The sequence below is a fragment of the Balaenoptera musculus genome, chromosome 4, assembly GCF_009873245.2.
Source record: "Balaenoptera musculus isolate JJ_BM4_2016_0621 chromosome 4, mBalMus1.pri.v3, whole genome shotgun sequence".
NCBI lineage: Eukaryota > Metazoa > Chordata > Mammalia > Artiodactyla > Balaenopteridae > Balaenoptera > Balaenoptera musculus.
This window is the reverse complement of record NC_045788.1, coordinates 103,492,420-103,506,337: the sequence shown is the minus strand read 5'-3', so window position 1 is coordinate 103,506,337 and position 13,918 is coordinate 103,492,420. Positions and strand designations below refer to the sequence as shown.

Sequence of the window (13,918 nt, the reverse complement as noted above, 5' to 3'; positions counted from 1 at the left end):
TTGGAAATGCACATGATTGAATATCAAAAAAGACCATCCCAAAATAGAAGCTTCTATAGGTGCTATTCATATTATGACTACACTACCAAGAAAAAACACTGAGATTTGTCTGAATTCTGCATTCTCTTGCAGTGATAAATGAAGTTTCCTGACCACCACAGCACTAATTATTTGATACTTTCCATTGACACTATGCTCCTAATATGAAAAATAAAGGGCTAGAGTTTTGAATTAAACTGATAGGCATGTGGCACTTCACTGGATCCTTTGTGGGCCTTTATAAAGACCCATATTTATACATTGAAGAGTTTGTTTATATGTGTGTGTGTGTATGTCTGTAGACAACAGTCATGGTGTATGACATAAAGTCTAGGTGTAGATATCCTCTAGAATATGATGAAGTCAAAGCTATAACCTGATTTTAATTTTCTAGAAACTTAAACCAATTTATTCTGCATTATGCTTCTTTTAAAATTAAAAAAAAGTTTTGTGATATAAAAATGTCCAAAGAATGTTTTTAAATTGAAATTTAATTTCATCACTACACTCTTTGTTCCCTATGTTAAAATTTGAATCCTTATATCCAAGGGACTTCTAAGCACATTTTTATTTTGAAAATAACTACTATATTAGAATTGTTTTGTAGGCCACCTTCTACATTCTATTCCATTTTCATAGCCATTGTTCAAACCCTGACTAAACAGGTAGCTTACATTTCGTAGTCAAAGGTTAATAATCAAGCAATATAATAAAAAATATATACCAAGACAGCCTGAATTTATGGTGTGAAGGCAAAATATATGTGCTAATGCTTGAGCACCTATTTGCCCTAATGATTATTTATATAATTTCAAATTGAAGGATATATTTTCATTTTTCACTTTTTAACCTGTCAAAAAAGTCCTTTCAAAGTAGAATAAACAAATTTTTCTGTTGTAGAACACTTTAAAAAGCTAAAATGTGTTGAAAAAGTACAATGTTTACATAATCATTAGTGTTCTACTTTTAGTACCTTACATTTTGAGAAACACATTTCACTTGTCTAAATGATTCATAATACAGGTTGACAATGCATAGAAGCAAAGAGACCTGCTATTCTAGGGACCATTATCAAAGCTGAGGTTGTTAATGTAGTAAAACCTCATTGACAGTAGAACATCCCCACTCACTTATTTGAAAGAATTATTTTGTTATAAGAACACATTCCCAAGGGATATTTTAATAGCTGTTTTCTCCATAAGAGTATTAATATCAGAGTGACCTTCAGGTTTCTCAGATTAAAAAGAAAAAAATAGAAAATTTTAACACTTTAGAAGCAACACAGAGTTAACATTTACTAAAGTATCCAAGTTTCAAGTGGAATTTTGGTCTGTGTTTCTGTTATTTCCTTGAGCTGCTCTAGTCATGAGAACACAAGACATCTTACTGTAAGACTATGTTTTGATTCCAACGACTTCTTCCTGCTGTTGGCAAAGATTGAGATGAGACAGCTAATTACAGTTTCTTCTTTAATTAGGACCTGCCTGTATAGAAGTTAATCTAAAATTATTGCCCAGGAAGAAAAGCTAATAAGAAAAATTTGATAGTATACCACCTTGTCCAGAAATCTGCTTGTATCCCATAAATAAGCCATTGATACCATGCAACAAGGGGTTTTTCACAGAAATGTCTAGCACTACACATTTTAAAAAATTTTTACATAATTATTTTTCTTGGTTATTTGATTGAGAAATTATCATATATTTATACTTCTATGACACAAAATGCCTGTAAAATTTAACATAGATTACAGGAAGTTTTATCTACCCACAATTAATAGATTATAGTTGGCTTCATTTATAGTTTAAAACATTTTTATAATTTTTAGTCTGTGAAATACAATACTAATGATCTATTACAAAGATGTTTTAATTATGTTTAGTTAGAAATAAACATAAACAGGAAGCCTATAGGAGCTGTTAACTAAGAATATATAATCCTAGTAGATAAAAGTTATGTTGAAATAGATATGTACATTAATAAAACTGACTTCTCTAAATTTCTTCTCTGTGGCATACCTGGGTGTGTACAGGAAAAACGAAAAGCTGAACTTTGGTGGACTCCTGTCAGAAAATACATCTTGATTTCTTGATTCCATGTTATGGTTGACCAGAGTACCATACAGAGAATTACAACACTGAGATCAAAATGTATTACTTCCTGTATCATTTTCTTCTATTTGCAACATTTAAGTATAACTTAGGAGCAGATTAAAGGACTCTTCTGCTGTCTGTAACCTAGAGCAAAGCTACTCTTTTCATCATAAGAGAAAGATGAAAATGATAAAGATAAATAGTGTACAAGAAATGTGGCTGGGACAATTACAGTGATGGCACAAACAGGAAAGGAAATATTATTTTTTAGTAAAAACAAGACATAATCAAAGGATGGGTTTGTTTTCTGCTGTAGTGGTTTCATAGTTATTTGCACTTGGTTATAAAAGCACCTTATAACTGAAGGTTTTACAAGAAAACATGTCTGTTATTACAAGTCTGAAATTCTTTAGCCATTAAACCCTACTGTTCACCCTGACATTTCTAAATGTTTTCTTAAATGCAGCTATAGCATTACCGCAAAGCATAGATATGTTATTGAATAATTGAAATGATCTTCCACTTCAGTAAGAAATTGTAGCATTTAATTTTAAAAATTATTTTAGTACTGTCTGTATATTTGCAGCACTTAATCTAAGAGATGTGAATATTTGTTTAACTCTTAGTCTTTCTAAGTGGACAGATAGCCACTATGAATCAGAATTTTGAAATGCTCTTGAAAAATCTTGGTGTATTAATGATTCTTTAAATGTAAAACTCCAGAAATTTATACCCAAAGTTTTTAATCTGTCCTTACTAAATGAGAACATCTGTTGCAAAATGTGATTTTAATGACTGAGTCCTTTAAAAAATTTTAATGAGTTCTTATTAGTAAGAAGGGAAGGTGGTATATAAATTCTTGGCACAGACAATTCTTTTTGACATTGTCAATGCCAGTGAGCAAAGGAGTAGACATTGGATTCTGCCTCTTCATTATCACAGAGGGTAAGAAGGGAAGAGAGAACAAGACTCCTGAGCGTCTTAAATCCATAATTCAGCCAAGCGGGAAAAGTGACAGTAAAGATCAGTGGCAGGAATGAGAGCAAGGGTTCCTTCTTTCCAGAAGCACTTACAACCAATATGAGCTAGTTTACCCTATACTTTGTTCTTATTCCTTTACTTCATTCTACGCCTTCTAATTCTCATCAGACACCACACATCATTTTGACCAGCAAATCTCGTGTTAATGCCCACCCGAAAGCCAATTCAAGGAGACTGAGTGAGGATTCCCTTACTGTTTTCATGAATGTAAACCCCTTCACCTATTTATACATTTTTTTCTATTTAAAAGCAGTGAGACTAGACAGAGTAAAGCATGTGAAAGACATCCAGAACCATATCCATCCAGACTTCCCACAATGATTTTTTTTTGCCAAAAACTCCTATTTATATCTCAAGTGGAGTTCTAACACTTCAAAATGTGTCCAAGTTAAATCACTTTTAGAAGTTAATATATGCTACATAGCTCTTTGAATAGAAAATATTCTGAAATTAATGAAATGACATATTTTCTGTTACAAACCAAAAATATTTGGAAATGAACCATTAGAATATGAAATCTGGTAAGAGAACATTTATATCTTTGGCAAATAACCTAGCATGAGGCAGTCATTAAAGAATTAGTCTATCTATATATTCCACCTACCCTTAAGAATAATTTCCTAATATTTTTGTTAAAATTCATAATTGTGAACTCAAAAATTTTAGCAATTAAAATAAATATTCCATGTTACAAAGTGTCATTAAAACTCAGACTGCAATATATTTGTACATCACAATTCTATCTGCCCTGGCATTTGAATAGTGGCACCACTTGAAAGGCTATGATCAGGTCTACATCGTTTTTGGGAGAGGAAAGCATTAGTAACTAATGTTCTTGCCTGTATCAGTGTGGGGTTTAAGACATCGCATTGCAAGGTTAGATTTAGTCAATGTATCCAGAGACATCACTCACAGCAGGTTGACTTTCAAATTCCATTAACTTTTCTCTTCTTCTTATCTCAATTATGCTGCACTCAAGATTGCTATACAACAGATCACAGGAGACTTGAGGTTTATATGCTGGCAAATTCCAGTCTAGCAACCATTGACTTTAAGTGGCTAGAATGCTTAGACTGTGTTGTTCTTATTTGGCTATAGACACAAACACTTTATAAACCCCAAATAGGTGCTTTTAAAAAGTGTCTTGATGTCACTTTTCTTCTCTATTAGGCCATATATTGACGGTTGGTTTTCAATACAATTCAGAAGAATTGTATTGGAACTGTTGTTAGATAATATTTTAAGTTTACAAGAACATTGAATCTGTATAGCATGTTATAACCTCAGGTGGCTTTAACTAAATTTATATTATTTGATCATCACGACAACATTGTGAGATAACTAGTGCAGACCTAATTATGTTTGATAGACAAGCGGATCAGAATCATGAGTAATGCTGCTAATTGTGTGTTCCCTCAATCATGCTAAATGGAGTGCACTAAAAATTCAATTTCTGAGTAAATGAAATAAATTTAATTAATCTCTTATACCAATTTTAATTGACAGTGCAATACAATTCTTTTTGGTTTAGCTTTTCTCCTTTGAGTAGAAGCCAAAAGCCGATGTGATAAATCCAGTCCTTTCCCCCCCATCATTATCATCAGAGAAAACTTAAGGGTATAGTTCTTGAGTTAACAACCTACATTCCAATGAGTAATTTACTAAGTGGAGAAAATATTTATATCTTCCTTGCCTCAAACACTTTTTTCCTCTGGTTATTAATACTGAAATTAAATCAACCATTCATCTTAGCAGGTGGGATAACATATATTCATCATTTAGTACATATCAATTATTACATACACACAAAAACATTGAATCATTTAAACCCCTGAAGGTATTACAAATGTGATCCAATGATTTATGAATACTGGCCCTGTAAATTCTACGATGCAAATCCTGTGTAAAACTCAGAGAAATCAACCGCTGACTGTGATAGAACCAACAACTGAACTAGGTATGTCTTTATCAGAATAAATGTTGGTAACATACTTTAAAGGTGAGGATGTATTCTCATATTTTCAAAAATTCTTTAACATTATATAATCTGAAATGTTATCCGTGACATTAATTGGTAGAAGTTTTTAAAAAAATCATTTTCCAGAGATAATTTCAATATAATTAAGCATACTGTTAATTTCCAAACTGATATCCTGGGAAATAATTCCATTATGGAAATTACACTATGTAATCCATGCAGCAACTATCTTCTTCTTTTATCTAAATATAATTACTTCTCACTGGCATTAATTTATTGTGAGGGGAAAAAAGTTTAATCATTAAGGAATTCCAGTGTAATAGGTTAAGTTTATGTGTTTTTTTTCCTCTGAGAACTTTATCTTTTTTATCTTAATGATTAGGAATTTTTCTTATACTCACCCAGTATATTTATCATCTAACCAGCTAACCAAATATCTTCTTTCAAAAAGCAGTGCTTGAAAATTTAGAATTCTAACATCAATCAAATATAATTCTTTTTCTTAACATTTATATGATTTATGTTTCCTTTGTAAGAAAATAATTGGGATGATTAAAGAAAGGGTGGTGCTTTTCATGCATCAGGAAGCCCTTTATTGACAACACATGGTCATGTTGTGCTTTGCATGTATTAACATTATGTTTTCATTTGTGAATATATGGAACCCTTCAAAATGACTGTCTGTTATTATATTTATTGATTCACCTGCTCTGGTTCATGTTAATAATACCTGCATATTTTATGTAAACTTCCTCTACATCTTCCATTAATCAATCATGGGGTTGTTTTCTAACTTAGAAGAAGGATGTGGGAAAACTATAGTTTCCATTATTTAACAGATTGACAATCAACATGAGCCCTTTGTTATTAATTAAACTTAAAGTATCTTTTTATATTTTACTTTCTAGTCCATTTCAAATTAATACTCTCTGTGTTGAAAATAAATCATTTGCCTTTCTCTTTTAATAATATATTCAAAATGCAACTACATTCTTGTTATATTTTATTATTCATCAGACTTTTTAATAACTAGCACAAAATTCTGAGTGAAATCATTAAAGTCTTTGGGTAACAATACCCTTTTTAAAGAAGTAAAGCTTTACAAGGTGCTATTATAATACATATTTTTGCTTTGGCTTCTCCTCAAATTGATAGCTAAGCATTTTGTTCATTACATAAGTACACAATTTATACAGTATTTATTACAGTATGTTTGGTTTTGGCCAGGGACAATATGAAGATGCCATATCAAAATATGTACAAAAAGAAATACGATTCATTATGGAAGCATACTTAACTAATTTATAGTGAAATCATGTCAATTTATTAAATTTAATGGTCTTTGCAGTTATTTTGATTTCATGTTAGCATTAATGTTTCCTGTTTTGTATTTTTATAGTGTCCTCTTTAAACCTGTAATTATTCTGTCAATATATTAAGTATACAATATATATATATATATAAACAAACATAAACAGTTTAAAGTCACAGAAACTTTTGATCCCTTAACTTTCCCTGTGGTTGCTTTTCTTTGTAATTCCCTTCTTCTACTCATCATACACATATAATGAGAATGAGCAGAGTCGTGTTTTTTGAACACGTTGATATTATTATATCAGCAACAACAGACAACATTAACTTGACAGAGGTAAATAGAATTCATTCATTTTAACTGTTTTTGTTTATCTGTGTTTTCTTTTAGTCAATCTACTGGATTCAAAAACAATTCAGGGGGAGCTGGGCTGGATCTCCTACCCATCACATGGGGTGAGTTTGATAAACTATTGAAAGGAACATGATTCTTCTGTCCATTACCTCTCTTAGAGAGCAGGAGGAATTATTGGGAACAGGAATTCCTGTACTTCTGATGACAAGTTATGCTTATCAGTATATTCAATACATGGACTAACACAGCTTAATATTTGTATCCAATGGAACTATTGAGAGTTTTGAAGTATTTTTTTTCCCCTTCTGAATTTATCAATTGCTTGAATGAACTAACTAAACAGTTTAATTATTACTACCATCATGCAGATGATCTAAGCATGATCACCTAACATTTTTTGTGTGATGTGGTCAAAATAGGTGAGTTGAGGAGATACTCTAAATTTTAAGTAACGTAGAAAGTGTGTATTTGGAGATGGTTGCCTCCAGAGTTGTAGCCTTAAAATCAACTGTGGTGACAGTTCCACATAGGGTAGGTATTTGTGAACAGTATAAGCCTGTGTTGCCTTAATTTCTTTGCTTAAAGTGTCTTCAGTTTGTCTAGATCAGTTTAAAACTGGGCATTTTATTTAGGAAAATATGGCTGCCTTTAAATTCTAAGCACTGTATATACCTTTAATCTTTTGTCAAGCCAGACACAGATTACTAAGGTGTATGGCATTTTGGGACACGAATATTTATGATGAGCCTTTATGTGAGAAAATTTTCCTTCTCTTTTTTCAGAAAAAAGAGGGTCATACATTTGGAAATTTTTTGTTCCTAGAAAATTGTACAAAAGTTGCCTAAACATATCTGTTTTGTTTCCAAGGATAGCCTGTGGAAAATGCAAAGTGCTATTTAGGAATATTTGTGATAGGAGTAAATGTGTATATTCCTTTTTCTTATAGGCCAGCCTCTTTTCAAAAAGGTTATAATTACTTCGACTTAGTATTGGTGTTCAATCTTTAGATTTTTGTGCCTAAAAATACTAATTTTTACTACCAGCTTCTTCTTCACCAACGAATGTTTTGCATCAGGGATACTTCATCTATCTGTCATCTTTGTATCTGCTTCTCTTCCTGGTGCACCTTGACACTGACACGATGCCAAAACCTATCACATAATCAGGCCTTGTTTAGTTGCTTAGAAGGGGAGAGTATGAAGTAAGCCAAGGTTTGGTTTTCCCATAGGTTTAAAAGGAATCAAATGGTTAGGGTAAAAGCACATCCTGGGTAGTCATAACGAATGAGTTGAAACTCAGGATTGAGCTGGAAAACTCATTTAAAACTCATCATCCAAAACTCAAACCTAACTTTAATTTTGATTTTAGAAATTTGAGTCTTTCATTACTCCATTAGATAACATATCATAGAAACTTGCTGCCTAAGGAGATATGAAAAGCAAAAACCATACTGACACTTTACATATAGATATACATTGTAAACAATAAGTTAACTTGTATATCAAAGCAGCAGTCTACCTCTTATTTTCCTTTAAAGAAGGTATAAAGAAAACACATCTCTCCATGTTGAGAATTTGGGGAAATGAATTCATTTACCTTGTTAATCTCATAGATTTTATGATGAACAAAGTTCACACTTTTACTTCCAGAGAAATGTTGGGTGGGGAGGGATGTTCTAGAACCCTGCCACACACAGTGTGCACGTGCACCAACCAGCAGAGTCAAAACCTGGGAGATTCTTAGAAATGCAGGCTGTCAGGCCCCACTCCAGATGAATCAGAATCGGCATCTTAACACGGTCCCAGGTGATTCCTAAGCACATTAAATTTAAGAAACACTCCTCAGGCTAACTGGCCTCTTGACTTTTCCCATCTCTTGCCCAGTTTCCTACCTCCTTTCTCCTAGGAATCGCTTATGGTTTTCTCATGAACAGTTTTCAGTCTCTCCTTTAGCCTCAGAAAGCTGACCTCAGGCGCTCCGGCCTCCTCTTCATTGCTTTCCTGGTTGATCTTCTTGCAGCTGTTACTTCGCTATTTCAGATGCATTAAATGGCCTAAAACAGCTAGTCAGTTTCTCCAAGCTTATCATTAAAACCAGCAGGGAGAAAAAAAAAATCTCCCCAACAGATCATGATGTTTATAATACCTTAAGCTCCAAATGATTAAAATAAAAGAAAAACCAAGTATGTGAATTATTGTCCTGGGGTGATTTGTAGTACATTTTTCCTTTAAATCTTCCCCCTGTATTATGTTAGCCATAATGTTCATGAGGAAATAAGTAGCACTAATTTAGAAAATGTGACATTAATATTCATTTCTTTTTGAGAAACTGATGCTATTCTTGAGTGAAAGCTCAATTCTTGAGTCAATTTAAGTTTGGGATTTAACATCTTTGTTTGTATGATTTTTTGTGCCTTTAGATTCAATTAATCATTTTTATTGCCTAATCATTGTCATTTTCAATTTGACAAGGGTAGAGGAATTTTGTGTTTGTTTTGGTTTTAAAGGGAATAGATAGTTAAATCAGTACTGATATCTATGATGCAAGCTTTTCCATAAAAAAATGAAGTGATAGCTGGAAACAACTTTGAACTAGTCATTGTTTTAATTAATTAACCCCAATAAGTAAAAGTGCATCTGTTTGCAGGTTAACTAAAATATAAATATAAACCTTGGAAGAAAAAATTATAACAATGTTAGACCATACTGAATTACTGAAATATCCTACTCTCTTCTTCTTCTTTTCTTTCTTTCTTTTTTTTTTTGGTGAGAACATTTAAGTCCTACTCTTAGCAAATTTCAATTTTATGATATAGTGTTATCAGCTACAGTCACCATGTTATACATTAGATCCTCAGGCCTTATTCATTGTATAGCTGAAAGTTTGTACCCCTTTACCAACCTCTCCCTATATACCCAACCCTCACCACTTTTCTACTCTGTTTCTATGGATTTTTTTTTTTTTTTTAAGATTCCACCTATGAGTGATACCATGCAATATTTGTTTTTCTCTGTCTGGCTTATTTCACTTAGTGTAATGCCCTCAAGCTCCATCCGTGTTGTCACAAACGGCATGGAAAATCCTGCACTTTTGGTTTAGGGCAGTGGTTCTCCATGTGATGAGGGGTAGATAAGGGGGGAGGCAATTCTGATTTTGCCCCATGGGGATATTTGTGTGGAGATATGCTGGTTGTCACAACTGGGAAGGCAGGGCACTACTGGCATCTAGTGTGGAAGACCAGGCGTCCTGCTAGTCATTGTACAAAAAACAGGACAGCAAAGAATGATCTGGTCCAAAACGACAGCATCCAGGTTGAGAAACCCTTGCTTAGGGTTTGGATAATGAAGCTCTCCACCAGGAGCTATGGTCACTGAAAAGATCTTGGGGACTGCCAGCAACTTCTCTAAGTCCCAACGATACTCCCATTAGAAGCTCTAAATTCCAAATCTCTTGAAATATAAATTTTAAGAAATAAGCCAATAATTCATTCCAAATTTGAAATGACTCTTTCATGGAATGATTATATCACATGAACCATATAAAATTAATGTATTTTGGGGAAAATTGTCAAGAGTGACCCATTCCTTCATGTATATGCTTTTCTATTTCTATTTACCCTCTTCCCCAGAGATACATTCACTCATAAAACCTTACAATTAACCTATGCTATTTTCTTGGGAGGATTACTTCTATCTCTATTTTCAAATGGTGCTTCAAATCTTAGAGGAAACCTGGTAGAAAAGTATGGTACTATACTATTAGGCATGGGACAAATTCCCCAAATAAGTATCTGTGAAGTTTAATGAAACTTTGGTTTTCTCTAAATGAATTTCATGAAAATAATACTCAAACTTGTAAACTGAAATTATCAAGGGGGTCATGAACAGCAGTTCATCTTTCAGTAGAAGAGTTTTATTTGACATGGATATTTTCTGGTACTAAGTTTGTTCACTTTAGTAAATTAGACAAGCAATTAACCTTCTCTGGCCTTGTAAACTATGAATTATAATTTTTGAATTCTGGGCTTAATTATCTTCAGAAATTTTAGTAAATTATTCAATAGTTGGAATATTCTTTGATTTAGAGGACAATCAACATATATCAAAGCCCATATATGTTGCTGGGTTACAATCTAGAAAGAGTCCTTGGTTTACACATGACTAGTACTTAAATTGATTGATTGACTGACAGTGTCTTAGTCTATGTATCACTCCAGAGAAGGGATTAAAGGGAGGGAGGCTACATAGTTTTCACTTAGGATAGTATTGAGATGATGGTCAAGCAGTACAAAGGCATGAAGAACCTGGACTCAAAGAAACTCAAGTAAGGAGAAGAGAATGAAGAGAGGGTTGGGTGGGGGCGGCGGTATAGAGAAAGAATAGTCTGAAATGAGAAGTCTGAAAATCAACAGTTGCAGATTTTTAAAAAATTTTATACCACTCCCCCTCTTTTCAATTCTTTTAAATTTTTTCCCTAAAGGTTTCCTTAGCTATTTATTGGTGTCTTAACAGTGATAATCTACTTAAATAAAAAACACTCTTCTGGCAAATAGATGACCCATTGGTTGCTCATCGAGTATCTGTACCCTGGCTTTTCCTTGCTGATGGAACACTGAAATTATTCAGGTTTTCACCCTCCCATGTGTTCCCGGAAAATGGCCCCTCTGACACTTTGCAGGGTGAATATTGATTTATCTGAGAGCAAATCATGATAATTACAGTCATTTTGCCAGTGATTGGTTTAGGCAAGAGTAAGTGAAGCCATTAAGACTGGAACAGAATTCCAATGACTTCTGGGAAAGGTTTCCTTCCAATAAAAAGAGATGGGAAGAGGCCAGGTGCTTTGTGCCTCTGGGTTTGCCCTGTGATGGCCCAATGTCCAATCTGGAGCACCTGCACTCCCTTAATGGCCAGAAAGGTGGAACCCAGAGAGCATTAGAGAGACCAGCCTGGAACCCTGACATCTTAGAACCACTGAGTTACATGGAAAAATACGTGTTCCCTGTTAAATCCATTCTCTTTGTATTTCTCATACTTTCCAGTTAAAGGCCTCCTGATAGAATCTAATGTTTTATCTCCTGGTCAAATACCCTAATTTCTAAATTGAGGCTATGGAAATGCATAATTCTATCCTACAATGTTATTTGTATTTTCCCAGGTGATCTTTTTTGTGCTTTAGTATGAAGTCAAAGAAAACAGGCAGAATAGTAAAATAGAATAAGCACGTCGTGTAGAATTGGCTCATCTGCATTTGAATTCTGGCTCTGTCATTTATTGCAGTATGATCTAATACAGGTCTATTAACCTTCATTAACACTTATCCTCACTTTTAAACAAGGGATAACAGTAATTTCTATGTCACAGCACTTTATAGTGAATGACACTTGAACAAATGAGATGTTGCTATATATCTATCTATGAATAAGTGTATATATACTAATGTATGTAAAAGAGATATACAAATATCATTTCTTAATCTTAGATAAATTTTACGGTTTTCCCATTCTAATCCAAAACCTTTTGGTAAGTTCATTGATATGTCTGCTTAAATCTCAGTCTACACTTGATGTCTGGGAGTTGAATATTGGGGAAAGAAAATTGATAGTGTTGCCTGAGGTGCCAGCAAACACCTCTTCTCAATTAAGAGCCCAAAATATTGCCTTTGACAACACATGATTGTTATTTCATTGAATCTGCACAGATAAAAGTTCGCATATAATCTTGAACTACATTTTGAATTGAAAGAATCAAAATAAGGTAAATTGGGTGTCCAATTTATTTTAAATTTTTAATAATTTTTAGAATTTTTTAGAATTTCCTCAAAATACTATTTTTCTTCAGGGAGACCTTCTATTTCTCATATGCTACCCTTCTGGCACCCCCAGACTAGGACAGAACACCTATTAAGCTCATCTGCCTTGTTCTTTGTTGTACCTCTACAGCTTGTAATTATACATTACTGCAGTGATTTCATTGATATTTATTTCAGCCTGGAAACTGAAAGCTCTTTGAGACCAATTCCCATTTCATGAAATTCTCCCTTTTATTCTCCTCGTTTAAAGTTCTTGGATTAGTTGTCCATAAATTAAAATTACCTGAATAAATGCATAATAAAAGCTTTCCAAAATAAGAAAGGATAACTAAACTAATACTGATTTTGCATTTGTTGAGAAAATTTGATGATTTCTAGTCTGTTACTTTAAATGGTGTCTGGTAATGACTTCACTCTCTTTTCAGTGGCATAAACTTAAGTAAAATTATAATATATACATACTATAGTATATATATTGTATATATATAAGTATATATTACAGATATATAATATATAATCATACAAATATAATAATGTAGATATATGTCTATGTCTATATTACATATGTTATTTTTTGTACTAGCAGAGCTATTTAGTTAAATGTATTTCGAAAATACTACAAGCCTATGAATTAGAAGTTAACTGAAAAAGAAAACTAGCTAAATACAGCTCTATATTGTAAATTATATAGGTTGTCCTCTAAGAGTAAAAAGCTAGGATCCTGCAAGTAAATTCCATTTAACTAAAACTAGAAATGTTTAGAATTGAATGAATCATAGAGAGTAATAGAAATAATAAAAATACTCTCTAAAACAAGTTTCCAGTATAGTATAATGTGCCTTCGATATTGGAATTATTGCTATTTGTGAAGTCTGGATTCTAAAAGTCTTATCTGCTGGATTTCTAGCTTTCATTTTGTGAATGGTGTCTAAAATGCAGGAAGAATATTTTGACAACTGGGTGTCAACAATAACCACCTGGGACTTTGCCTTTATGAATCACAGTCCAAATTCTGCTTCATATGCTGAATAGTCCATCCAGGAAAATCAAATTATTCACATATGTGATATGTGATTCTTGGTCATTGAAATGTTTCTGCCTAGAATGAACAATGCTATATATTTTAAATGTGTCACTTTTACCTATTGCGCTAACCTTTCAAGGAAGGTTGTCTGATCAATTAGAAAAACATGATAAAGTTTCATAGGTCTTTTTAACCTTTCCTTGAAACAAAATACACCATAAAAGAAGGGGGCATGTGGATAAGTGGTAGAAATCAGCAAAGATAGA

General features: G+C 33.0%; 1 protein-coding gene across 1 annotated transcript in view; it reads left to right on the top strand.

The window, feature by feature from the left end:
- EPHA3 (EPH receptor A3) overlaps positions 1–13,918 on the top strand; it is a 361,303-nt gene that overhangs the window by 10,693 nt on the left and 336,692 nt on the right. The window contains exon 2 of the mRNA XM_036851795.1: positions 6,854–6,918. Within this exon, the coding sequence (XP_036707690.1) occupies positions 6,854–6,918 (65 nt within the window). The remainder of the gene's footprint in view (positions 1–6,853; positions 6,919–13,918) is intronic.